Raw genomic sequence first — 25,928 nt, 5'->3', positions numbered from 1 at the left:
GGGGGAAAAGGGGGGAGGAGGTTGTTTTTGTTTTTAGGAGGGAGAGAAAACACTTGTATTTTCGTTTTTTCGGCTTTTTTGTGTCTTTGTTTTGTTTTTTAAAAAGATTTTTTGTTTTGTTTTTGTCTCTTAGCTTAACTATTGTACCAGTCGAAATTTCCAAAAATTAATCATTTAGTTATGCAAAAAACTTATAAATTCTTATCGTTTCATTCTTTCCTTACTTCCATTGTTTGTTTGTTTTAGTTGTTGTGGTTGTTAAATATCTAGAGGTATAGCTATACAATGGTTATACAACGCTTTCAATCATCAAATTGCATTTTGGCGCATAATTCGTATTTAGCTTATAGTATTGATTTCTTGTTATAACTATTTCATTTGTAATGTTCTTATAGACGACGATCAAAATGCAAAAAAAAATCAAAAAGGAGTGCTGCAAAATAAACGCAATCAATTCCTATTTAAATCATAAGAAATAAGCTCACGAAACCACCCTCCCCGCCCTAAAATACAATGTTTTTCTGGGACCATCAATGTCAAAAAAATTTCCAAGCCCTTTGATAAATTGAAACCATATATAGAGGATTAGCATTAGTGAGTCTAAACTAAACTACTTTTTATATGGGGGAAAAAACACTTTAAAATTCCACAAAATTCTTCTTCAATTTCAATTATTAAATTGGGACCCAAACTCTACATACTAATTATCGAAATTTGACATAATAAATTTTTGTATAATCGACTATTAAATGCCGTTTTTTACCATTGTTTTAAATCTCTTACTGAATTTTAATACGAATTTCAGTTAGAAAAATATGGTCAGTCAAATAATTTAAAAAAATTTGTAACCCTGAAACACCATATTTACAATCAAACTCTATCATTAGGTATTATCTGAGTACGGCAGATTATCAAATCAATTGTTAGTAAAATTTTTACGTATTTAAGCTATTTGAATGAAATGATTTCACAATTCTCTAAGCAAGCTTGTTGTTTGTTCTTTTTGAATAACTTTCGAAATTTTAATTTCACAAACAATTTTTCAGAAAATTATACAAAATTAACAGTTTTGCCCTTAATTTGGGTCCCTTTCATTCAATTTGCCAGAAAGATTTACATTTCACTGTCAGTTATGCATAACCAAAGTCCACTCCACTGCACTCCACTCCATCCACTGTATGTATGTATGTTTATATAGTCCTATAGTCCCATCAACCCATTTTCTGATTGTAAAGTAAAGCAAAAAGGAACAATAAAAAACCATATACACGAAATGACATCAAAATATAACTGGAAACAAACAGAAACTTAAAACATTTCTAACATCCAATTAATTTTAACGTTTTTTAACTAATTGGATGCCTGTTGAGTTGACTTTTTGTGTTCATGTGTTTTGTTGTTGTTGTTGCTGTACTGTTGGACATTTAAATACAACAAATTTTGCTTTGCATATCCACCTTGTGTGTCTGTGTATATGTGAGTGTCTTGACAAACTTTTATGGCTAATTTTAAACGTCTTATTCATTTGTTTGCTTAATATGAAAGTGCAACACTTTACAGTTTTTTTTTTTCATAATTTTTATGTTTTTTTTAGTACAATATTTAGATTTATTTTTACTGTTAAATTGATATATAGGTATGTATATATTAATATGTATATATATATATATATATATACGTGTACATATATATATATATATATATATAGCTTGTATATAGTAAGTTGTAATCATATAATTTTACGTTTAGATGCACATACATATATATATATTGTATAGATTTTTCTTCTCATTTATTTAGGTTTAAATCATAATTCGTATTGTTTTTTTTTTTGTTTTTTGTTTAAAGAAATTGTTTTACAATTAACAGTCAGTGTGTTTTGTTTGTAATTTTATTTACTTTAACTATTATTTATGAATATTTCCTTCCTTGAATTAGTATTTTTTAATTAATTTTCCTTCCGTTTACTTATTTCAAAAATTTGTCAGTTTTCTCTCTAATCGTAAAATGTATGTTAAATAAAAAAAAATCAAATATATATAATTTGTTGTTAAATTTCTTTTTTTAGTTTTTTGTTGTCGTTTTATATTTGTATATATATATATATAAGTATGTATGTAAGTAATATGTCATAAATCAAGAGTTCAGCTTATTAAATTACATCAGGTGTACATTTGTTTGCTTTTGCAAATTTATTTTTAGTTTTTTAAAAGATTTTCTTCTGATTTACTTTTACTAATAGAATTTCCCCAATGTTGGGTTGGCTTTTGCTGCTGCTGCTGCTTCTGATATAGCTGAAACACATAAAGTTACAAAAATTTTGGCAACGCAACCAAAAAAAGATAAAAAAAATAATAAAACCATTCCTCATCCTTTGCCACGCCTTCATCTGGCCGCTTCGTTCGTGTATTGCTTGGCCAAGCAGAGAACAACTTTTGTGGCACACCTCGTGTACCGTACATACACATACACACGCACACGCATACCCATAAACGCACCTACACAGTAGATTACAACAAAGGAAAGAAACAATTCGGAAGGCGATTGGTTTTTTTTTTCAAAAATTGAAACGTTTTCCATACGTTTTTTTTTACTTTACTTTTTGTGGTTGTTGTTGTTGTTTAGTTTTTCTCTCACTTTCATGCATATGTATATAATTAATATAAAATGTAATTTAAATTGTAATTTAAACGAAATTAAATTAGGAATTTATAACTGTAGGACTGTTTGCTGGTTTGTTTTTTTTTTGTTTTTGTTTTTTTGTTTGTAGTTTGTTTAGTTAATTTTAAATGTAATAAAAACAAATTATACCAAGTTTACTAAGCAATAAATCACCGAAAAATAAAGTAAAGTAAAGTAAAGTATATGTATTATATATATATATATATGTATGTATATATAAATAGATATATATATATATAGATGTGGTATGTATATATATATAAATATTATGTATTTGTAATTAAATGTATTGATTTGTTTTTTAGTTTACTTTTTAGCTTGCTTGTGTTTTTCTTCAAATTAAAAATTAGTGTATGAATTATACTTTGTTTTTTTCTAAATAGCAAAAAAATCATTACTTCATATATAAGAGACGTTATATGTATATAGATGTATGCAGTATGTATGTATGTGAACGCGTACGGTAAATGTATTAGCATTAAGAAATTATTATTTATGTATGTAATAAATTGTAAAATCGCAATCAATATATAATCAATTATACTTTTAAAATATATATAGTTTGTTTGTTGCTGTTGTTTTTTTCTTTCTTTTTTTGCATTTTTGTTTGTTTTTTTTTTGTGTTTGTTTTCTTCTTTTTTTTCTTTTTTGTTTCTTTCAACTTGTTGTACACACATTGTATAGAGTAAGTATGTATAAGTAAATTAAAGATATATATATACATATATATAAATATTTATATATATATATATATATATATGTAAATAAATCAATGTTTTTGCTGTTTATGGGAGGGGCGTGTTGTTGTTGTTGCTGCTGATTTAGTGGGTGTGTGCGTGTTGTTTTTCTCTTTTGTTGTTGGTTGTTGTTCTTGTTGTTGTTGTTGGTTGTCTGCTTGGCAAACGATGAAAATTTTGATAGAAAACAAATTGGGCAACGCAACTCTAAGCATCGTTTTTTTCTTCTTCTTTACTCTTATTTTCGTTTTCCCTATTACATTTTGCTCTATTATTTCGGTTGTTGTTGGTTTTTTTACTTCCTTTTTAACCTAAATCTCTTCTCTTGTTCTCTCATTTAACTGTAGTTTTTAAATTTACGTTTCAGTTTGTTTTTTTTTTTCTTTTTTTAGTATATATATTATATATATGTATATATAAGTATGTATGTATATAGTTTTTCTTTATGTATATATTTGTTAAGAGTGTTTTGTTTCGTATTTTTTGTGTTTTTTCTCTCATTTTTTGTTTGTTTCTTATTTTCATCGATCATCATCATCATCATTATCATCCACCATCATGCTGCATCTTATTCAACTTCTGCTTCTTTGACTAAATAATAATCCAACGCACTATATAATTCTAGTTTTCAAGTTCAACTTTCGCTTAAGATGTAAACGACGACGTACGCTTATTAATTAGGTTTCATTTTGTTTTTGTTTCTTTATATATGTAGTTTAACTTTTAGCTAGTTGTTTTTGTGTAACATAAACCCCGCCCACTTCCTTTTAATAACCACAACACTCCACAAACAACTAACTTCCCCGTCACCCATACAAAGCCCCAGTCACAGCATTCCCTCATGCTCCTCCACATTTCGTTCTCTCTCGCTCTTCTGGGACTAAGGCAAGTGTTTAATATCCTTTACCTTGTCGACCCATCTTGAAGAGAAAGAAGTAGAAAAAAAGTGATAGAGAGATGAAGTGTTGACACTAGGGGTATTATATCAACGGGTGAGGAGGCGGTGGCAGTTGAGAGGGGATAAATGGAAGGAGCGGGCGGTAAGAAGAGCTTTTTCTTGCTTTGCTTTAAAATGTACAATTTCGAATTTGTATTTACTAATTTTCTTTTCTTTGTAATTAAATGTGTTTCCTCTTTTATATTCATTTTTTTTCGTTTGCTTCCTTCATTAATAAAATTATAATTTTAAGCTTATGTTCCTCTCTATTTTTGAGTTGGTTGTTGTTTCTAATGTGGTTGTTGTTTAATTAGCTAAATGTGATACTTGGTAATTCTATTTTGTTAATTGGGTTAGTTCTCATCTCATCTATGGATCTCTGACAGATAGAGAGGAAAGCTGGTTGGGTGGTGGTGGTGGTGGGGAAGGCGCATGAAAATGATTTTATATATGCGTGTGTGTGTTTGTTTGGATGTGTGTGTGTTGTTTGTTGGTTGCTTTGTTGTTGGTTGATGCATTACATACTCATTACTATATAGAACATATATATATATCTATGAATCTGACTTGTCGCTAGGTAATTTTAACTTTTTCTCTTCTTTTTCGATTTTTTTCTTCTTTTTTTGTAAAATTATAAGTTGTACAAAGAGTTATACATATGTTTATATATATATATATATGTTAATTTCAACAACTGATCTGATCTGAAATAAAAAATTAAAAAAAAAAAAACGAACCGACGACGCTTTAGCTTACAATTACCACCATCATCTAATTTCTGTTTTCTTCATCATTCACCACACCTCGAGACGTAGCGACGAGGACGACGACGCGAGCACATCCGGATCTGCTGCTGTTCCTAACTCCTCCATCTTAAACAGCCTGAGAGGCTGCATACGGGGGCTGTGTGGAGCTATCGTTGCCATATGCTGACCTTGGCCCGGCTCCATAATTGGATGCACCCTCTTGTTTAACATAGTTGCTATAATCATAATCATAGCCAGATCCATAGCCGCCGTAATCATATTCGGAGCCAGATTTTGAGGCCGAATTGCCGGGTCCAGTGCGTCCAGGCATTCCACCAACAGGTCCAGTTGTCGATGGACCACCTGCAGCCCAGGTCTGCGCACGTGAGTACATATCCGTTGCAGATCCAGCTCCAGCACCAGGTGCTCCAGTTGGTCCAGCCGAATTTGGTGGCATATTCCATGAGTTCCAGCTACCGCCGCCCGATGGTCCGGATGGGGCGCCTGTTGATGTTGAATTGTACATGTCATAGCCGCCATAGCCCTGGGTCTGTTGTGGACCAGCATAGTTTGACCATTGTGGTGGTGGTCCCTGGGGGCCGGGTGGTGCACCCCAGCCTTGGTATGAACCAGGACCACTGTTGCCATAACCATAGCCCTGTTGCTGCGGTGATGTTCCCCAGCCCTGATAGCCGGGCATCATATTGGGTGCTCCAATTGGCATATTCAATGGTGGTCCACCCATTTGACCGTTCTGGCCCTGCATCATGTTGATGGGAGCATGATGGGGTCCCCAGTGGCTACATTCGTTGCCCAACTTGCCATAGGCACCACCCACAGCACTGTTATTGGAGTTTTGACCACCAGAGCCATCCCTGGGTTCGGCTTTCTTAATTTCCACCTGAAAATTACAAAGAAAAAAGTAGATTAATCAAAAGGCGACACAAAAGGTATCTTATAAATGATGTCTAGCTCAAAAATATCGACTATAATTTATGTAAATTTTTTATGCAAACGATCATCTACCCTTTATTTTTGTTTTCTCAACTCACCTGCTTGCCATTCAAGTTGATGTACCGCTCGTTAGTCACATGCTCTACAGAGGACTCCTCCTCAAAGGACAAGAAACCAAATCCACGCGATTTCTTTTTCTCCTGATCGTACATGATTACCACTTCAGTGACCTTGCCATAACGTCCAAAGAACGTACGCAAATCCGTTTCCGTTACATTCGATGGCAGACCACCGAGGAACACCTTATAGCCGCCCCCCTTTTTCGGTTTCTGCAATGTACGGGGATTGCATGGTTTCGGATCAATAGTACGACCATCCAGAGTATGGGGTCCGTTCTGCAGCACATGATTCACATTGGTGGGATCGGCAAAGGTAACGAAACCGAAACCGCGGGAGCGTCCACTTTCGTTATTCTTCATTACCACACAATCGATAATGTCGCCGAAACGGCAAAAATACCTCGACAAATTCTCCTGCGTTGTCTCCCATGACAAGCCACCGACGAACAGTTTGCCCCTTTCATCTTCCTCCATGATATTATTTTGGTGATTGTGTCCTGCAATGGCGCCGGGTAGGTTTTCAATAATTGACGTAATTTTGCTGCTGTTTTCTTAACGGTTTACGAAAGAAAAAGGTTATTCCTGCTGCAAGTTGAGTTGCACTATATCAAATTTTTTGTACACTGTTGCTTGCTGCTACAGTTGCAAATGTATAAAAGAGTGTGTGTAGTTGTTGTTGTTGGTTGTACAAGGTTGTTGTTGCTGGGTTTTTGTTGCCAAAGTTCTTGAGTTGCTAGATTTTTTTGTTGGTGTTGTATGCTGGTTTTCAAAATTGTTTAAACAAAAGCCAAGACGTTCACACGTAACTTTCTAAATTGGTTGATTAATCGGTTGTTAAAGGCGGCACATGAAAAAAAATAAAGATGTATAAAACTGATATGAGTAAAATATTGCAAGTACTAATGTAAATTATCATACATAAATCATTGAAGTGGTTATATTCTTATAATTAACTTATCATCTATCAAAAATACTTCAGTCTATTAACAAATTAAAACGTATGTTTAATAGAACGTTTTAAATTATCGGACAATTCTAACATCTAAAGATGTTCAGGTTAAGCATTTAATTTGTAAATCTTCAATTTTGCGTGCTCTAGGTCCAAGATAACAAGACAATTTAAGAATGTTCTAAATAGGGCAACAAGATAAATATCGATCTGAAAACTCAACGATTTAAATGTATCGATCGTTTTAGGAAATATCGATCTTTGTTGGTTTCAAATAAAATACTATTTTAATTATCTCATTCTTAAAATTCGCTTTAACTTGTATAATGTATTCTTTTTTAACCCTTTGCTTCTCCTCTTTGGGTATATTTGGTAGAAATCATCGACTATGTATGGATGTATGTATATTTGTGGGGGACTACTACTTAGGTGCGAAACTAGGTGCAAACTATGGATAGGGAGATGACAAAACTCAAGCACACACACACACACACATATTTAATGTAAAAAAGAGAAGCGACCGAAATAGGCATATAAATGTATTGTTCGGACACACACACACACTACAAACTCATAGATAATTATGAAAGGCAGAGCGCCGCAGACAGAGGCAGGTAAAGGTGAGTTGAACGGCAGAAACAACAACCGGCCGGTACCTAAATATCCACACATGCAAACATTTTCCCTCTTAGACACACACATACACACTCTCTCTCTCTCTCTGTCCATGTATCTGCGTGATTTTTTTTTGCCGTCTAACTGCTTTTTTTTTGTACACGTTCACAAGTTTTTTTTTTTATTGTTCGGTTGTTTGCAACGCTCCGCTTGCTCTCTTCAATGTGTGGTTTTACAAGCGAGTCGATTGCCTTAGCCGGATTTCGTCTTCATCGTCATCATTTGTTTCGTTTCTTCTTCATTTTTAACACTCTTTCACGAGAAAGTCTAGTTTAATTGTTTTCTTTTTGCTGTGTTATAACATGGTCTAAATGTGTGATAAAAGCAGTTTCGCCTTTTTCTTAGCCATGTCCCAGCCACAGCACAAGGATTCAGGAAAAAAGTAAATCGAAACATTGGACGATTCATTCAACTGACTACATGTTTAGATGACTAAGACTAAATAGGACGGAAATTTCATTAGAAATCAATCTATCTATAAAGAAGAGAGATACAACTGATAAGATATCCGGAGCATGTAATAAACTTAAAACTTTTAGATTAGAATTTTCAACAAATGAAACGCATTGTATTTCTAGGATCATTTTGGTGGTCATACTCTTATTTTTTTGGAAACGTCACCTATTTACAAGTTGTCGAGTAATAGCGTAAAGATCCTCCTTCACACTTTATTTCTGTAATCACGTATGCCGTTACTTAGATGGGAACAACGAACTTTGTTATTGTACTACACTCTTCCTTCCTCACCCCTGTAACTATTACACACCACTAACCGCACACGACCGACAAGGTGAAAAAAATGTAATACACGCCGGTTCACGCTTAATTTGCGCGCCTTTTTAGGTTTTTGCCTGCCAATTAATGTACAAATGCACATTTAGGTAAAACGCAATATAAAAATTCACGAATATATTTTTATATTAATTAATAACATCACTCATATAAAATTATTAATACATTTAGTTTTCACAATTTTTTATTAACAAGTTGGCTGCATGTGTATGCGTTCGATTACGATTATTATCGATAATTCACGACACGGCATGGGCAGGCAAAGAGAGGGAGAGAGAAAGAGAGCGGGAGGCAGCTAAACAAAAAAAAAAAAGTAAATGCCCTCAAAATGACAAAAACACTTGACTAGCTTATTTTGCTTGTTGTTGTAAATATTTAAATACTTTTTTTTTATTTCCTGGCCTTATTTACACAAAAACAAACGCGCAATGAGTTTGCATGAAATAGTCGTGGGAAATTCACCACGACGACAGAAGCAAGCAGGCGGTAGAAAAAAAAAACAAAATGGAAGACCCGATGACGAAAAAAATGCTTCAACAAAGAAATCTGAAGAATTGTTTTTGTAGGCCTTAAAATACTTGAACACTTTCCAAATAACTGGCATCTATTATAACTTTAAAACACTGGTATGCACCGGTTTAAAAATATTTGAAATATTTTTTTCAACTAACTTGGTTTTCAACTACGCAATTTTTAATTTCCCAAAGCTTTTTCTTTTTTAATTTCGCATGATTTTTGTATTTTGCACCGCAATCTTTGAATTGTAAATGTATTGGTGTAAAGCGAATGGCCGCCGCGCTCCGTATACTTATGCGTGTATGTGTGTGTATGCATGGTGTGCGATGTTATACATAGCATTTTTGTATGTATAAAAATATGAAAATTACCACTTTAAATACGGCAAGACTAAGGCGGAATAATTAAAACGATCATAAAATATTTAACTAAGTTGATAGGGGTATATTTATAATTGATTTTGAATTCGGCTTTATACTCAACGACACTCACTTGCCACCACAAAAAGGCAGCTGCGTCAATTTTTGTTCCCCCTCGCTTTTGGAAAGGAGGCAGCACAGCATTTTTTTTTTTTCGTTTGCGTTCTCTTTTCTTTTGTTATGTAAAATGTAGTCTTCAATGAGTATTTCGTTGCTTACCGTTTGTGCCAGGTGTTCGTCTATGGTTTTTTAAAGATTTCGCACTGCAAATTCACTAAATTTAAGTGTTTTTTTCCTTAAAAAACTAGCTTATACATAAATTGTATGATTTTGATGCATACGATATATAACCTAACTTATGATAGAAAGAAAGCCACGTTTAATGTTTAATAATCGGTATATCGATAAATTACCGAACAACCACCCTTCACCGATGCAGCAGCATTCGATTAATAGCTAATGTTATCGATAAAAAGCCACTTTCGCTACATTTTAACGTTTTTAAATGTGCCCGCCCAGCCAAAATGAGCATTTCCGGCTAAGACCTTAATACTTTTTATTATCAGTTTGGTATTTTAGTATATTTTACATCATAATGATTTTTTTGTTGTCACCTCAAAGAAAAGAAACCAGTATATGGTAAAAATTCCCCGTATATAATCAGAGTTGATTGGTGGTACCTTGCCCCCTCTCTTCACTAACCAACCCGGTGAAATCGTTTTGTTTTGTGCTGAAAAAAAGTGCCTGGAAATAAACAAATGTAAAATAAGTTTATAATTACATACAAGTGATGAGCAGGCAGCCAACAACTTTGACGATCGATCCGCGGCAATTCTGAAAAAACAGCTAGGGCCAGGAATTTCCCACTTCTCATCCAAACCGCATCGATTTTTTCTCCTCCGCCCAGGGAAAAAAAAATAGGAACAAGAAAAGCCAATTAAAAACAGTTTAATTTGCAACCGCAACTGCAATGTCAAGACATCCCAGCGACCGAAAGGTCTACGTTGGTGACCTCGGAAACAATGCTCGTAAAAATGATTTGGAATATGTATTTGGAGCCTACGGAAGTTTGAGAAGTGTTTGGATTGCCCGCAACCCTCCGGGTTTTGCTTTTGTAGAGTTCGAGAGTGCCCGGGATGCAGCGGATGCGGTTAGAGGTTTAGATGGCCGCCAAGTATGTGGACGCCGAGCACGGGTTGAGCTCTCCACTGGCAAATATGCACGCTCTGGTGGTGGGGGAGGTGGTGGTGGTGGCGCCGGAGGGGGTGGCGGTGGTGGTGCTGGAGGAGGAGGACGCGATGGACGTGATCGTGGAGGCCGGGGTGATGATAAATGCTATGAGTGTGGCGGACGCGGTCATTTTGCACGCCATTGCCGTGAACGTAAGGCAAGACAGCGACGCAGGTAAGTCCAGAAATCTATTTTCATTCATAATTTTCGCTTAAATAAAATGCTAAAAAAAAGAAGTAAAATGGAGGGATTTCATCTATAGAAATATTAGAGATGGACCGTGAGTCCTTTGATAAAAGTGTATATAGGATTAAAAAACATTCAATTGCTGACCTATTCACCTATTCAATTTCCTTAATTATGTATCCAATGTGAATATACCTTTAATACTTAACTATGTGTACAAGGGATTAATTAATTCGTGGCTGCTGTGATGAATATTACGCATTAGTGCCGGAAGATGCTTAATGTTCAACGTCGTTATTTGCCGATGAATTTTAAAAATTTAATGCTAGTGCTGTTGTAGACAAATCCAAATATATAAAGTTTGCTAACTAAATTTATAGTGCATAATTATAGTGTGTGTTATTTAATGTGTTATGGTGTTTATGCATAGTATATATTAAATTAATGGTTCAAGTTTCTCAAATGTTTTAATCTTATATCCAAAACCTGATGGAACTACCATTAAACTATCGATATTACAATAATGCATATCGATAACCATCAACATTTATCGGCGTGGTGACAACTCTGTGCCTTACGCACACGTGCTCAGACTTCATTTTCGATTTTTTCTTTCACACGCGGCATTCCCCTAAAGAAGGTTAAGTTTTTCTTTTACCACTGGGGATTTTGTTTAAAATAAAAGAATTAATAAGTGTGAGCCATGTTTGTGCTCTACGAAACGCCTGCGGGCTACGCCATTTTCAAACTGCTCGATGAAAAGAAGCTGGAACAGGTGGACAATTTGTATTTAGAGTTTCAGACTCCAGAAAAGGCAAACAAGTTGCTGAAGTTAAAGCATTTTGAAAAATTCAATGATACTACAGAGGCTCTGGCGGCAGCCACAGCAGCGGTAGAAGGAAAAGTGGCAAAGCCCCTTAAGAAGACACTGAAGAAACTGCTTGTTGATGAAGTCCAATCATCGCTGTTGGTGGCCGATGCCAAACTGGGTACAGCCATCAAGGAGAAGCTATCAGTGCAGTGTGTATACAACACCGGAGTTCAGGAGCTGATGCGATGCATTCGCCAGCAAGCGGATAGTTTACTTGGAGGACTGCCAAAGAGGGAAATGACAGCTATGGCCTTGGGTCTGGCACATTCTCTCTCACGGTACAAGTTGAAGTTCTCACCCGATAAAATCGACACGATGATTGTTCAGGCCCAATGTCTCCTCGATGACCTGGACAAAGAGCTGAATAACTATATGATGCGAGCCCGAGAATGGTATGGCTGGCATTTCCCCGAGCTGGGCAAGATTATTACCGATAATATTGCATTTGTGAAAACCATTAAACTGGTTGGCACACGTGATCTAATGTCCAAATCAGATTTATCTGACATTCTGCCCGAAGACGTTGAGGAGAAAGTCAAAGAGGCTGCCGAAATATCCATGGGTACAGAAATCTCCGAGGAAGATGTCTTAAATATTCAGTGTTTATGTGATGAAATTATTTCGATCAATGATTATCGCACACATTTATATGATTACCTTAAGGCCCGCATGATGGCCATGGCTCCGAACTTGACCGTACTTGTGGGTGACACAGTGGGTGCTCGTCTCATTGCCCATGCCGGTTCGCTTATTAATCTGGCTAAGCATCCCTCTTCAACGGTGCAAATCCTTGGAGCAGAAAAGGCACTCTTCCGAGCCCTCAAAACCAAGAAGGACACACCAAAATATGGTTTGATCTATCATGCCCAGCTGGTGGGTCAGGCGAGTCAGAAAAACAAGGGCAAAATATCTCGTTCATTGGCTGCAAAGGCCTCCTTAGCCACACGTGTTGATGCCTTTGGCGAGGAAGCCACCTTTGAACTAGGTGCCGCGCACAAGGTGAAATTGGAATCGCGCCTTCGCTTGCTGGAGGAGGGTAACCTGAGGAAACTGTCTGGCACAGGAAAGGCTAAAGCTAAATTTGAAAAATATCAGGCCAAGAGGTGAGTAAAAATTCGAGTTAACTAATTAACAGGTATGCAGATAATCCCATCCATGGCGAATCTGCATTCCTAGTTATTCAATGAACAAACTTTAAATTCTCCAATGATGAAATTTATTATGGTTTCGCAATTCTCTGAAAATATTCCCCATGAGGAAAAACCTTGGCTGTCTGAATGGAGTTGTGTTTAAAGTTTAGTTCGTATTTCTATATATCCTATATGTATAGATACCTAAAACATTTCTATATTATCTTTACAGTGAGGTGTTTACATACCAACCAGAAGTGGATAACACTTTAAATGTTAAGAAACGCAAACACTCCGAAGCGGAACCCGAAACACCTGTCAAGAAGGAGCCAGTTGATGAGTCGCAAGCCGATGAATCCTTGCTTAAGTCTGACAAGAAGAAGAAAAAGAAGAAGAACAAGGATAAGGATGAGGAAGCACCTGTTGAGCCTAAAGCTGAAATAAAGGAAGAGGAAGAAGCTGCCCCTCAGCCATCCAAGAAAAAGAAAAAGTCAAAGCAACAACAAGAGTAGAAGAGAATTTTTTATACTCTTCCTCCTCCTGCATCCTTTAGTTTATTAAGGTTTTTTATTATTAACTTACTTAGTTTGTATAGCTAGCCCCCCCACCCTGATAAGCAAAAAGAGTTTATTTTTGTGTTGTACATTAGAAATAAAATGTAATATCCCATAGTTGTGCTATTTTTTTCTTGAAGAATGTGAAACCTTATTTCAATTAATTTGGAATTTTTCAGTATAGTTTGTTTGAAAGGTAACAAAACTATTAAGTATTGGAATGCCCTATCTTATTTTTAATAGTGAACATAAAACGGTCCAGCTTAATTGTCTTTAGTTTGAATTGAAAAATCCAACTAAATCTGCTTAACTTTAAAAAAAAGATTGTGAAACTAGGAAATAAATTCTGGTATTTGTCTCAACCAATTTTAAACAGATTCATTATTAATGAAGCTAATATTTACATTGTTTTGAGTATAAAAAACTATTAGCAATGAGATTCTATGACATAAACTAGTTAATCAGGTCTGACCTCGTTTCCGAATCAAAGGATTCAAACCTTAATCGAGAGCAATTGTTCTCCTTTTTCGAACTTGTTGTTCTTAATCTTTATTGAAGCTTAGCTCGAAGCACTTTGTTTGCCTACTATATCGGCTTACAGAGTTTCCCAGCTTTATAATGATTTACACTTTATACATTGTATATATACACTATATTTTACATATAGTTTATTTGTCGTTCATTGTCAACCATAAAAAGTGGAATAACCATTTCGATTGAAAACATTCAGAATTGAGAACAATTTTGACATTTTCTTAAGTAATTGATGGAACAAAATTATCTACTAGTACATAACATTTTTTTCAACATATTACACATTAATAAAAAATTATTTAAAATCAATAATTTTTAGGAATTTATAAGAAAAATTGCAATTACTTTTTATTTCACTGACTCAAAAGGCAAACGATTTAAAACCGAACAATTTGGTTTAGAGTCGAAAGAGAGAAAGTCTTAAAATCGATTCCGAAAAAAATAATTGCAACTAAACTATAAAATAACTAAAACAAATTACCAGATAATGGTTGGTTTGGTTACCGATTTGAGAAACACGTTAAAAGTTTCAGTTAATATATGTAACTAGGCTGTTTTAAAGGGTTTTCCGGCAATTATTTATTGTTTTCAAGAGGTATTCTCTGCTATTCGGGCGGAAACGAATCTAACAAATCAACAACCATGAAAATTGGTTCGGTAGATCTCGAGTTTTAAGTGATTGAACAAACCCGACTATCTTTTATATATATAAAAAATAATAAAAGGAGATAGATATTTATTTTATATATCTATTAAATATATATAATTCTGCGGATTATACCGCCTTAAAGAGTTAAATATTACCGAATACTTAGAATAGAATTTAAGTCCTTACAAAATTGCTTACGAGAACATTGCGTTTACGAGAACATAAACACGGATCTTAAGTTATTATAAAGTATGTATATTAAGGAAAATAATAGAACACAAAACTGATTAGAGATTCGGGACCTACTTTTTTTTAAATCTTTTTTTCCGAGAGAATTGATATGTTTTGGAGGCCATCGCTTAATGTGAATGACAACGAAAGGCAGACTAAGCCAAATCAATCAAGCAGAAAATGTTTACATCAGCAGCAGCAACAGCTCAGCTCTAACCATTTTGGCTTGCATCATGCGGCTTTTGCGGTCCACGGATCTGTGGAGCATAAGACCTAATATAAAAGACATGAGACGATTGACAAATGAGATCAGTTGAATTGGATAGAATGCGAGGCCAACTCAAGTTGCTGTTGGTCCTGGCATTGCTGCTTACATACGCAGCGGCCAAGAAGAAGGAGGCCTCCTCCGAGGAGGAGGAAGAGGGCGGCGAGAAGCATGAGAAGAAGAAGTATGGCGATGAGGAGCATAAAGGTGAACACGGGCACAAGGAGCATAAGGAATGGGAAGAGGATGAGAAGAAACATCACGAGGAGGAGGATCATGAGCATCATCATGGCGATAAGGGTGAGAAGAAGAAGAAACACTATGACGAAAAGGATGAGCATGGCGAGAAGCATGAACATGGTGCCCATAAGAAGGGCGGCAAACATCATCACAAGAAGAAACACAAAAAGGGACACAAAGAAATGGAATACCATAAGAAATTCAACAAAGATGAATACTACAAGGAGAAGAAATTCTATGATGATGAGCATAAAGGCGGTCATCACAAGAAATACGGCAAAGAGCACAAACATCACGCCGAGGAGCACGGCGAGCACAAGAAGGGCGAGAAACACGAGAGTGGCAAGAAGAAGGGACACAAAAAGCATCATGGACACTTCAAGAAGGGACATCACGATGAGGATCACAAAAAATACAAAAAGGAACATAAATATGGTGATAGCTACGAGGAGAAGGAGGAGCATGGCAAGAAGGGCGAGAAGAAGCATGGACACAAACATTATAAAAAGAAAGGCGGCAAACATTGATCTTAGTTAAACGAATTCGATAAACAAAGTAAAAAATAAACAACTAAACTATGATTTAAAACCAAACAAAAGAAAGTTGTTGAAATTTTTTTAATTTTAGAAGCTAAGAAAAAATAAATTAGTTACTAGTGCAATATTTTGGAATTAAGGGATATATAAGATTATATATGGACACTAATCCATCAAAGATTTTCCTGTGTCTAGTGAATAAAATTGCATTTCCTTCTGTGATACGTAGGACATGGGTCTGAGATTATAAATTTTAGTACATTTATCAAGGTTTATTTATATATTAATTTACACAATTACCGATTGCAAAACTTTGTTACTAAATTGGATTTTGTTTTTTTTCAGAAGCAATTCATACAGCAGATCGCGCAGTACATCCAGACACAGGCGTCGCAGCACTCGCTCCAAATCCGGCGGTGGTGGTGGATCACGTTCCCGCAGCCGTTCAGCTGGCTCTATTCCTGGACGTCGAGCTGGTGGACTTGGTGTACGTGCAAATGGACGCGATGAGAATGGCGGTGCTGGTGGTGGCGGCGGATCGATGTCACGTTATAGTGATCATGAACGTAATGGTGGTAGTGGACCTGCAGATCACTCACCGCCGCCATCGAAGCGACGATACGATGATGATGTTGACGAGGATGTACGGGATCGAGGATCGCGCTCGCCATCGCCGCCGCCTCGTCGTCGTGGTGATTCATCGGTTTCACGTTCCATGTCCAGGGACTAGCGACATGGCCAGCAAATGCTCCATTCTCTCCACCCTCCTTTCATTCCCAACACTCAACACTCAACATATAATAGAAAACGAAAAAGAACAACAGGAATAGGATTACTATTCAAAATCAATAAGATAGGATCAGAAAAGTCAGGCAGTATATATCATTTAGTTGATCACAATTTTAGTATAGTTTATAATTTATGACTGAAAAGAAACAAACAAAAAAATATCCTGAATCACTTGGCATGCCGCCAAGGAGTAATCATATTTCTATAACTTGGATCGACGCAAAAGAAAAAATAACGGTCTAGTCATAATATGGATTCTTATTTTATATGCCCTTGCAAACCAGGATATATTTATTACATTTTTGGTCAGAACTAACACTTCTGCCGACTATACAAAGTACATATATTAATATATATAGATTCTTGATTACCATCATGAACTCGAATAGCCAACTATTAACGGAATCTTAAGTCTTAAAGTTATCTATTTTATCTTATCTCATAAATTTTTAGTTGTTCTTCATAACTTGGAATATATTGACAATTAGTTGTTTTTGATCAACTTGTTTATATAGAAGGTCCTAGTAAAAATGTTCTTAGTAAGTTATGGTATCTGCATGAAAGTTTTATTTTCAAATTTTATTACAAGAAATGCCATAAAAATTTAGATACCAATTACTCCCATTTGTCTTATGGGTTAAATCAAGAGTTTTGCAAGGGTATAAAAAACAACAGGACAGCCGAGGTCAGCCTAGTTCCCCCCGGGAATATTCAAATATTTTTTTTTACGCCTCCAGCCAACCCAACACCCATTTTCAATGTCAATTCCGGATCACCAAAAATATATAAAAGAAAAGAAAAAAGTGTAAAAGAAAAACCTAATTGATATTTCTCTCATAAACATTTTGAAAGATGTTTTTTACGAAGCAAATATTCATTTTTAATTTAAGTCTTGCAACATTTTGCATACACATAAATGTCATTACTAGTTTAGTTTTATAAATAAAAATAAAAACAAAATATGTATGTATGAATTCTTAAGATTCGTGTTTGAATCATATAGCAAATGCGCGAAGAACTAAATAAACAAATGCCGAAATTATTCAATCAAATAAATTAAATGCCAAAAAAATCAAAACCCCACAGAAACGAATAAGTTGAATTAGTTTTATTTAGGGATGATAGATTTGTTTTTTTTTTTTAACTTTGGTAATAATTTGTCATTTCAATTTTTATTTCGATATAAATCAGTTTTCATTTTATTCAACATATTATATATCAATTTAGCAAACATTTTCATTTCTATTTTCTTGCAAGCTAAATTAATAACTGTAATTTTTATGAGCTACCGATAATATAGAAGGTCAGCAATAACTAAATCATTTTATATTTTAAAAATTGAAGTAAGGCCAAAGAAGATTCATTTATTTAAATTAACCAACTGAAAAATTAAAAAAAAAGAAGCTATCGCAGGCAGGGCAACCCTATTATCGATGTGTAATTTAAGAATCGATAAGCGTGTTTCGCCAACCCTGTTTACAACACGCCATAAGTAAGCGTTTGAAGTATAACAAAAACGAGGTGACAGGAAAAAAAAAATATTGCCGTGAAGTACTGAACTCAGAAGGACAATGGGAGTACCAGCATTTTTTCGCTGGCTTAGCCGAAAGTATCCGAGTGTGATAATTGAGTGCAATGAAAACAAGAAACTTGACCCGGAAACGGGTAAAAACACCTACGAGGACTCCACATTGCCGAATCCCAATGGACTGGAGTTTGATAATTTATATCTGGATATGAACGGTATTATTCATCCGTGTACGCATCCAGAAGACAAGCCGGCACCGAAGAACGAGGACGAAATGATGGTTGCCATTTTTGAGTGCATTGATCGGCTTTTTGGCATAGTTCGACCACGTAAGGTGCTCTATATGGCCATCGATGGAGTGGCGCCGCGTGCCAAGATGAACCAGCAGAGGTCACGTCGATTCCGTGCAGCCAAGGAGACAATCGAGAAGAGGGCAGAGATTGAGAGGATTCGAGAAGAACTAATGACCAAGGGCTGCAAGTTGCCGCCAGAAAAGGAGAAGGGTGAACATTTCGATTCCAATTGCATTACCCCAGGAACACCGTTCATGGATCGATTGAGTAAATGTTTGCACTATTATGTGCATGACCGTTTGAACAACAACCCAGCCTGGAAGGGTGTCAAAGTCATCCTATCGGATGCCAATGTGCCCGGCGAGGGGGAGCACAAAATTATGGACTATATACGCAAACAACGGGCTCAGCCCGATCATGATCCTAATACGCAGCATGTTCTATGCGGCGCCGACGCAGATTTGATTATGTTGGGTCTTGCCACCCATGAGCCCAATTTTACCATTATTCGGGAAGAGTTTTTGCCGAATAAGCCACGACCATGCGATGTGTGCAATCAATTTGGTCATGAAATGGACAAATGTATGGGGCTGAATGCCATCGGCTCCACATCGGCGGCCAATTTCAAGCCCGATGTACCCATAGGAGCTGAAGTAAAATTCATATTTGTGCGCCTAAGCGTTCTGAGGGAATACTTGAAGAAAACTTTGGAAATGCCGAATCTACCATTTGCCTATGATTTTGAACGCGCTTTGGATGATTGGGTATTCATGTGTTTCTTTGTGGGCAATGATTTTCTACCCCATTTGCCTAGTCTGGAGATCAGAGAGGGAGCAGTTGATCGCCTTGTGGAGCTGTACAAGAAATGTGTATATAAGACTCAGGGCTATCTAACCGATTCCGGTGATGTCAATTTAGATCGCGTGCAACTGATTATGACTGATTTGGGTAATGCCGAGGATCAGATCTTTAAGGATCGTCAGCGCAGGGAAAAGCAATTCCGAGATCGTGAGAAGAAGAAGAAGCAGTGGGAGCGTAACGATATGAAATCCTTGGAACAGAGTGTTTTCGGGCCACAAGCTGTTGGCGCTGGAAAGGGAGACGGTCCGACCAATATACAAAACTACAAAGCCGAAGCTGCTGCCTTAAGATTGGGCCAGAAACGGTCGGGTGCAGATGCTGGCTTACAAGCCGAAGAGGAGGATGAGGATTGCAATGATGAGGTGCGTTTATGGGAGGATGGTTTCAAAAATCGTTACTACGAATCGAAATTTGATGTGGGACCAGATAATCTACAATTCCGATATGCCGTCGCCTTGCAATATGTCCGTGGACTTTGTTGGGTACTGAAATATTATTACCAAGGCTGCTCCTCCTGGAATTGGTATTTCCCCTATCATTATGCACCATTCGCCTCGGATTTCGTGAATATTCAGGGACTGTCCACATTATTTGAGAAGGGCACTAAACCCTTTAATCCGCTCGAGCAGCTGATGGGCGTGTTTCCAGCCGCCAGTAGCTCTCATGTACCACAGCCATGGGTGGAACTTATGTCCAGTCCGACATCACCAATTATCGATTTCTATCCGGAAGATTTCAAAATTGATTTGAATGGCAAGAAGTTTGCCTGGCAAGGCGTTGCCCTGCTGCCTTTTGTGGACGAGAAACGACTCTTCAAAGCACTGGTGCCCTTCTATGAACAATTGACCAGCGAGGAGGTGAAGCGAAATAAGCGTGGCAACAATTACCTATACATTAGTAAGGAGAGTCCACACTTTAAGGTGGCCAACAAGATCTACCGCCAGAAAAAAGACGATGAAGTTGCCCAGTTTGATGAAGAAGAAGGCTATCCCATTTCCTTGGACGGCATGAGAGGGACAATTAATAGAACGGAACTTAGCACTGCCATAAATGCTATACTCCAGTCACCTATTGGTGATCTCCCCGATATCACAGATAATCAGATTTTGACGACAACATTCAATGATCCCCAATACGATGAGGATTACATATTTCCGGCCAAGCGTCTGCCTAAAGCTGTGGATCCGCCCCAGGTTCTATCCCCAGAAGATCATCATAACAAAACTGGGCCAGTTATTGGCTTCAATAGCCACTTACAGCGTGCCTATGTTCCACAAGGTGGTCATCGTTTGATCACCAATAGCATGCAACGTAATCAAGGTGGCTATGGTGGTGGAGGAGGAGGAGGAGGTGGACAAGGACAAGGTGGTGGTTACCAGAGGAACTATAATAACTACAATAATAATTATCAACAAGGACAACAAGGAAATTATAACAATTATCAGCGAAACCAACAACAACCACAACAACAGCAACATTATGGAGGTCAAAATCAAAGAAGGCAACAACAAAATTATAATAATAATTATAATCAAAACAATGGACAACGTTACAATTCAAATTACAACAATTACAATAATAATAACAATCCACAACAAAGAGGCAACTACAACAACAATCGGGGCGGTGGGCAACAACAGCACTCAAATTATAGAAGATTTTAAATTTATTATTCACACAAAATTATAATCTTTTTTTTTTTACACAAAATATATACGATTTTATGTATATATTTACATATTTAACAAATGTATAATCCTCATATGGCAAACAATTACAATAATAATAACAATCCACAACAAAAAGGCAACTACAACAACAATCGGGGCGGTGGGCAACAACAGCACTCAAATTATAGAAGATTTTAAATTTATTGTTCACACAAAATTTGTAATCTTTTTTTTTACACAGAATATATACGATTTTATGTATATATTTACATATTTAACAAATGTATAATCCTCATATGACAAAAAAAAAAAAAAAAACATATATAAAAAAAAACTGAGTCCCCAAAACAAAAAATTAAAAGAATTTTATTTTAGTAGTCTTTTAAATAATATTCAACTTATTTCGGACAAATGAGTCTTTGAATTCGATTAAGTAAATATTATAAGTCCTTATACCAAGCCCGATCTTTAAAATCTATCAAAAAATAACTCGATTGGTTGTGAGATATAGTGCAATTCGCTTAACTCATTGTCATTGTCCTTAAGCAAAAAGGTACGATTCCGGACCTCCTGGAACAAACTAAACCTGAAGCAAACTGTTTTCATCTTTATAAGGACATCAATATTATTGGTCACATATGTTTACACACAAAAGCAAAAGGAATTACAACTTCTAGAATATGTTTAATACAATTTTATAAAGCAAAAGCAGAATTCTTCCAGCATTAAGCTTTAATTTTCAGTGCCGAGATTAAAGAATTAGAGACTTCGGGGCCAAAAGTAATATGGTTGCCCGGGTCAAATTTCTCCTCATGTGAGGCAAACTTCAAAACATTAAATTCCCCGTCGATAAAGATATTATTCATATATGAAGAAAGAAATATTTTTTGGCATTTAAAAAAAAGCAAAACTAACAAAAACAAAAAAATTAAAATATAGTTTTCATTCGGCATGTTTTTCCCTTTTTGTTAAAAAAAAAAATTTGCTTACACTGCATGAGAAATTTTCAACTAATAACAACTTTATATTTCAGGAAATCAATAGAATATTTTAGATTGTGGTTTAGAAAATTAAGCAGGTTTCGATGGGTTGATAAAATCAAAAAAAAAAACCTTATCGATATTCAAGCTATGGTGTTATTATTAGATAATCCCTAAAAAATTTCCTTTTTAAAGAATATTTGGAGATGAGAAATTGTAAGACCCATTTCCTAATATTCTCAGAATTGTAAATTGTAAAAAGTGTTATCATAGAAGGTCAATTTAATTCTTTGTATTTTCTCCAAAATGACACAAGAAATATCAACTCTTTAGAATGATTTAAAAACCTTTTTTTTAATTGTTGATCTTGTTTATAGTTATATGTATAAAGTTATTCCCAGCTACTAGTTGAAAAGGAAATGCATATAATTAAAAGCAATTTCAAAAATCTTTCTAAATCCAAGTGGTTTATATCCGACTTTGAAGCCAGTTAACAAATTTCGAACAAAACCTACAACAAAGTTTTAATCTCTTCAGTTACTCATCCTTACATATAAGATTTATAGTAGTAGATACTTACAGTGACCATTATGATTCCCTTGGTAACAGCAATTTCATAACACTTCGAACAATATTGGTTCCAAATACTTTTAAAATAATTATTAATATTTTAGATTAATGATTTATAACAAACATAATCAATTTATTAAACTCCTTATTTACATAAACCAACTTAAAGATGTTGTTCCTATTCAAGTGCAGTAGTTTTCAGTACAGAAACAAAGAAAATTGTATAAAAAACAAACCTGTCGATAAATATATTTTTTTATCTCTTTACTAAATGACATACTGAGAGCTAAAAAATAAAGCAAGTCTTAAAAAATGCAAATGAATCGAATTGAAAATTGAATTGTTAGGCAAGTTCTATAATTTTTTATAGAAGCTTCATTTTTGGAAAATAAAAACTTACAAAAAAGGAAATAAAGCTTAATTGGCAAAAACAAAAACTGAAAATATGTAAAAAAGCAAATTTTTTTAATGTATCAAAAAAAAGGTCATTCGTCTTTAACTAACGAATGGAATGTTTACAAAATAATAGTTTTCGTTTTCATTGTAACATAATAAATATTTTTAGTGTAATACTAATTTACAGGTTTTACAGGACTATACTTAGTCTTTAATTCCACCATGGGGCACGCTTTTGTGTGTGTGTGTGTGTGTGAGTGAGGCGATTTCTTAACATAGAAATTTTCATAGAGTTCTGCCAAAAAAAGAAAATAAAAAGGAAATTCACATTGATGAAATGATTGAGTGGTTGGGTGGGATGGTCGTAATATTTAGTGTTTCTTCTTTTCTTTCTTTGGTGGGCAGAGAAGAGATGAACTTACAAATATACATGCTTAAAAAATTAACACAATTTTGTGAGCTTTTAGTTCACGTCGAATTGGGAAGAGTTTTGGCTGGCAGAGTAAAGATCTGTCGGTTGATTTAACTTTTTGTATTTTCTCATTATTTGTCCTCTTTTCTATGATACAAGTTTATCAAACAATGGTGATAATTGATTTTTGTTTCGATCGGAGGAGAAAGGTGTACGCATTCGTCGGGTAAACGAACGCAAACATCGCTGACCCTCGAGACTTTCTGGAGTATTTGCCACAGCCAGAACAGTAACTGAAATGTACAATTGTTAGTATTTTGGATTAAGTTAGCAATGTTTAAAGTGTAGTTACCTTTTTGTTCCAAAAGTTTAATTTGTTTCTTTGCCTCCCGTAGCTTGTTCATTAGGATTTCATTTTTACGCTTCTCTACAGTCAGCTCCAGGCCCAATTGCAGTTTACTCTTGGAGTCAACAGCGCTGAGAATTCTAGAAATTATTATAAAAAATAAGTTGAAATAAAAGCAATTTGGCATAGAATATACGAGAAATGTGTGGAATTTTAAGAGGATTTGAAATTCCACTAACAATCACAGTAAATACTTACGGATGATTGAATATAGATTGTGAGGTGGGTCTTTTATTAGGATTTGGATGCATCATTTGGGCAATTAATTCATTGAAATCTTTGCTTAAGGCTGGTAATGATGGAACATCACCATCTCTTAGTTTATGCCATTCTGGGCCATTCTTGGGCAACGGTCCGCCTCCGGCCACCTCATAGAGGGTGATGCCCAATGAGAATATGTCAGCCTTGAATAGACTCGCATAGTCCTCATGCAATATTTCTTTGGGTAAATAACGACAATCGCCCTCTTCGACATGCGGTTCCTTCACCGAGGTCACATGACCCAAATCACCGATTTTGTATGTAACCAAATTTTCAGAATTACGCAATTCTTCATAGACACTATCCATGCCATCGCCATCTTCATCTTTGCTTGGATTTTGTGCCTGTGTATCACCACCCATTTTGTGGGCCATTGGATTCATGGTGGAGAAAATATTTTCTGGCTTAAGATCCATGTGAACCAAATCATTTGAGTGTATATAGCGTAGGCCCTCAATGACATGCATTAGTAGAATTTTTAGCTCGGATTCACCCAGCGGATGCTGCTGGATGCGTGATTGCAGACTGCCGCCGTCGCAATATTCATTCTGTATCAGCATATGGTCATCTTCTGCCCAGGCTGAATAATAACGTACCACATTGTCATGCTTGCCCAGAACAGCATGTGCCCAAACTTCGTTGAGCGCTCGTTTTCTATAAAATCAGATAATTCAGTGGGTCAATATTTCTCTCTGGTTAAGAGTTATGAGAAAACTTACTCGAAAGAGCTACCAGCAACGGGTTTCTTGCTTCTCTTAATGGCATAAATGCAGCCATCCAAGCGATTCACACACTGAAATACCTCTCCAAATTCACCAACTCCAATGACGCTGACCTGCATGAATTCCCGCTTGAAACGACTGATGTTCGTGTCATGAAGGGCCAAACGTTTCGGAGCCTGTTGGCTGAATTCACGCTGGGAATCGTTACCACCATCGGCGCTGGCAGAACCGTCGTCATCACAGTTGTCGCTCAGCAAATACTTTTGCATGGCATTCACATTGAGATTCTCACGTCCGAATTGGGTTCGACAGCGTTTCTTATTGTGTGCCAAGAGACCTATGAAGAAATGTTTATGGTAAACTCAATAAATATAGAAAATTTCAGAAGTTTCTGGGTACTTACTGTCTGGTGTAAAGGGATTCACATTAGCCGTATCCTGGGGATGAGCTTGCATATTTCGATTGTGCAGTGGCAGGCAACGCGGTCGTTCTGTCAGACGGACTAAATCCTCACGACGTGAGGCATTGACAGCGGCTGCGGCTGCTGACAAATGATTGCTGCATTGGGTCAATATGGTCTTTGGTGTGGCTGGTGTGCTAAAGAGGCGCAGAGCTTGGACTTTTTGGCATGGAGGCGACATGGATATATCTGGAACATCTGTCGCTGGCCGTTTCTTAAACTGCGGACTCTCGCCCTCGTCTTCCTTGTCTGCAGAGTCCTTGTCAAAATCTTCATCAGCAAAACGCAATTTACGTGGATGAAACACTTGCGTTGATGGCGATGGCGAACGGGATCGCATTTCCACACTGGAGTCCAGTTGTTCTGGCTGGCGAAAAGCCATTTTTTCTTTAAATCAATTTCAATTTTCTCGTAATTACTATTGACACAATCTCACTGAACACTTTCTACTAACTAAAAAAAAAAAGAATGCTCAACAATAATAACAATTTTACAGTAAAGGAATGTAGCAGTAGCGAAGCGTTTCTATGCGTAGAGTGTTGCCAGATGTTCTTTACTGTCAAGCAACCCAAAACGATATCATAAAAAATCGATAGAAAATCTAGCAACTCCAGACGATGCTAAAACG

At 36.0% G+C, this 25,928-nt stretch overlaps 5 protein-coding genes across 6 annotated transcripts; 3 read left to right on the top strand and 2 right to left on the bottom strand.

Moving 5' to 3' along the window:
- Positions 1-4,129: 4,129 nt before the first annotated feature.
- LOC6644404 (heterogeneous nuclear ribonucleoprotein 27C) lies at positions 4,130-9,896 on the bottom strand. The gene is made up of 3 exons (XM_002066982.4): positions 9,746-9,896; positions 6,155-6,985; positions 4,130-6,003 (listed from the first exon to the last, which is right to left on the bottom strand). Exons 2-3 carry the CDS (start codon positions 6,647-6,649, stop codon positions 5,230-5,232), a joined length of 1,269 nt encoding a protein of 422 aa, XP_002067018.1. The 5' UTR covers positions 6,650-6,985; positions 9,746-9,896; the 3' UTR covers positions 4,130-5,229.
- A 300-nt stretch (positions 9,897-10,196) lies between these two features.
- On the top strand, positions 10,197-17,722 carry LOC6644027 (probable splicing factor, arginine/serine-rich 6). 2 transcript variants are annotated; one of them, XM_015177998.3, is made up of 2 exons: positions 10,197-10,930; positions 16,301-16,787. In XM_015177998.3, the coding sequence occupies exons 1-2, from the start codon at positions 10,497-10,499 to the stop codon at positions 16,680-16,682; spliced, it is 816 nt and encodes a 271-aa protein (XP_015033484.1). In that variant the 5' UTR covers positions 10,197-10,496; the 3' UTR covers positions 16,683-16,787. The 2 variants fall into 2 exon arrangements, with proteins under 2 accessions (XP_015033484.1, XP_015033483.1); XM_015177997.3 differs by having other exon boundaries at positions 10,198-10,930; positions 16,298-17,722.
- LOC6644403 (nucleolar protein 58) lies at positions 11,540-13,614 on the top strand. The gene is made up of 2 exons (XM_002066981.4): positions 11,540-12,916; positions 13,176-13,614. Exons 1-2 carry the CDS (start codon positions 11,646-11,648, stop codon positions 13,453-13,455), a joined length of 1,551 nt encoding a protein of 516 aa, XP_002067017.1. The 5' UTR covers positions 11,540-11,645; the 3' UTR covers positions 13,456-13,614.
- A 487-nt stretch (positions 17,723-18,209) lies between the features above and the next one.
- Positions 18,210-21,189, top strand: LOC6644026 (5'-3' exoribonuclease 2 homolog). The gene has a single exon (XM_023176861.2). The coding sequence runs from the start codon at positions 18,313-18,315 to the stop codon at positions 21,085-21,087; it is 2,775 nt and encodes a 924-aa protein (XP_023032629.1). The 5' UTR covers positions 18,210-18,312; the 3' UTR covers positions 21,088-21,189.
- A 1,989-nt stretch (positions 21,190-23,178) lies between these two features.
- LOC6644025 (wee1-like protein kinase) lies at positions 23,179-25,848 on the bottom strand. The gene is made up of 5 exons (XM_002066978.4): positions 25,244-25,848; positions 24,838-25,177; positions 24,056-24,772; positions 23,804-23,937; positions 23,179-23,744 (listed from the first exon to the last, which is right to left on the bottom strand). Exons 1-5 carry the CDS (start codon positions 25,680-25,682, stop codon positions 23,599-23,601), a joined length of 1,776 nt encoding a protein of 591 aa, XP_002067014.2. The 5' UTR covers positions 25,683-25,848; the 3' UTR covers positions 23,179-23,598.
- Between the last annotated feature and the right edge of the window lie 80 nt (positions 25,849-25,928).

The sequence above is a fragment of the Drosophila willistoni genome (assembly GCF_018902025.1).
Source record: "Drosophila willistoni isolate 14030-0811.24 chromosome 2R unlocalized genomic scaffold, UCI_dwil_1.1 Seg167, whole genome shotgun sequence".
In the NCBI taxonomy this organism is placed as follows: domain Eukaryota; kingdom Metazoa; phylum Arthropoda; class Insecta; order Diptera; family Drosophilidae; genus Drosophila; species Drosophila willistoni.
Note: the sequence above shows the minus strand (reverse complement) of the source record. Positions and strands in the feature narration are given on the sequence as shown.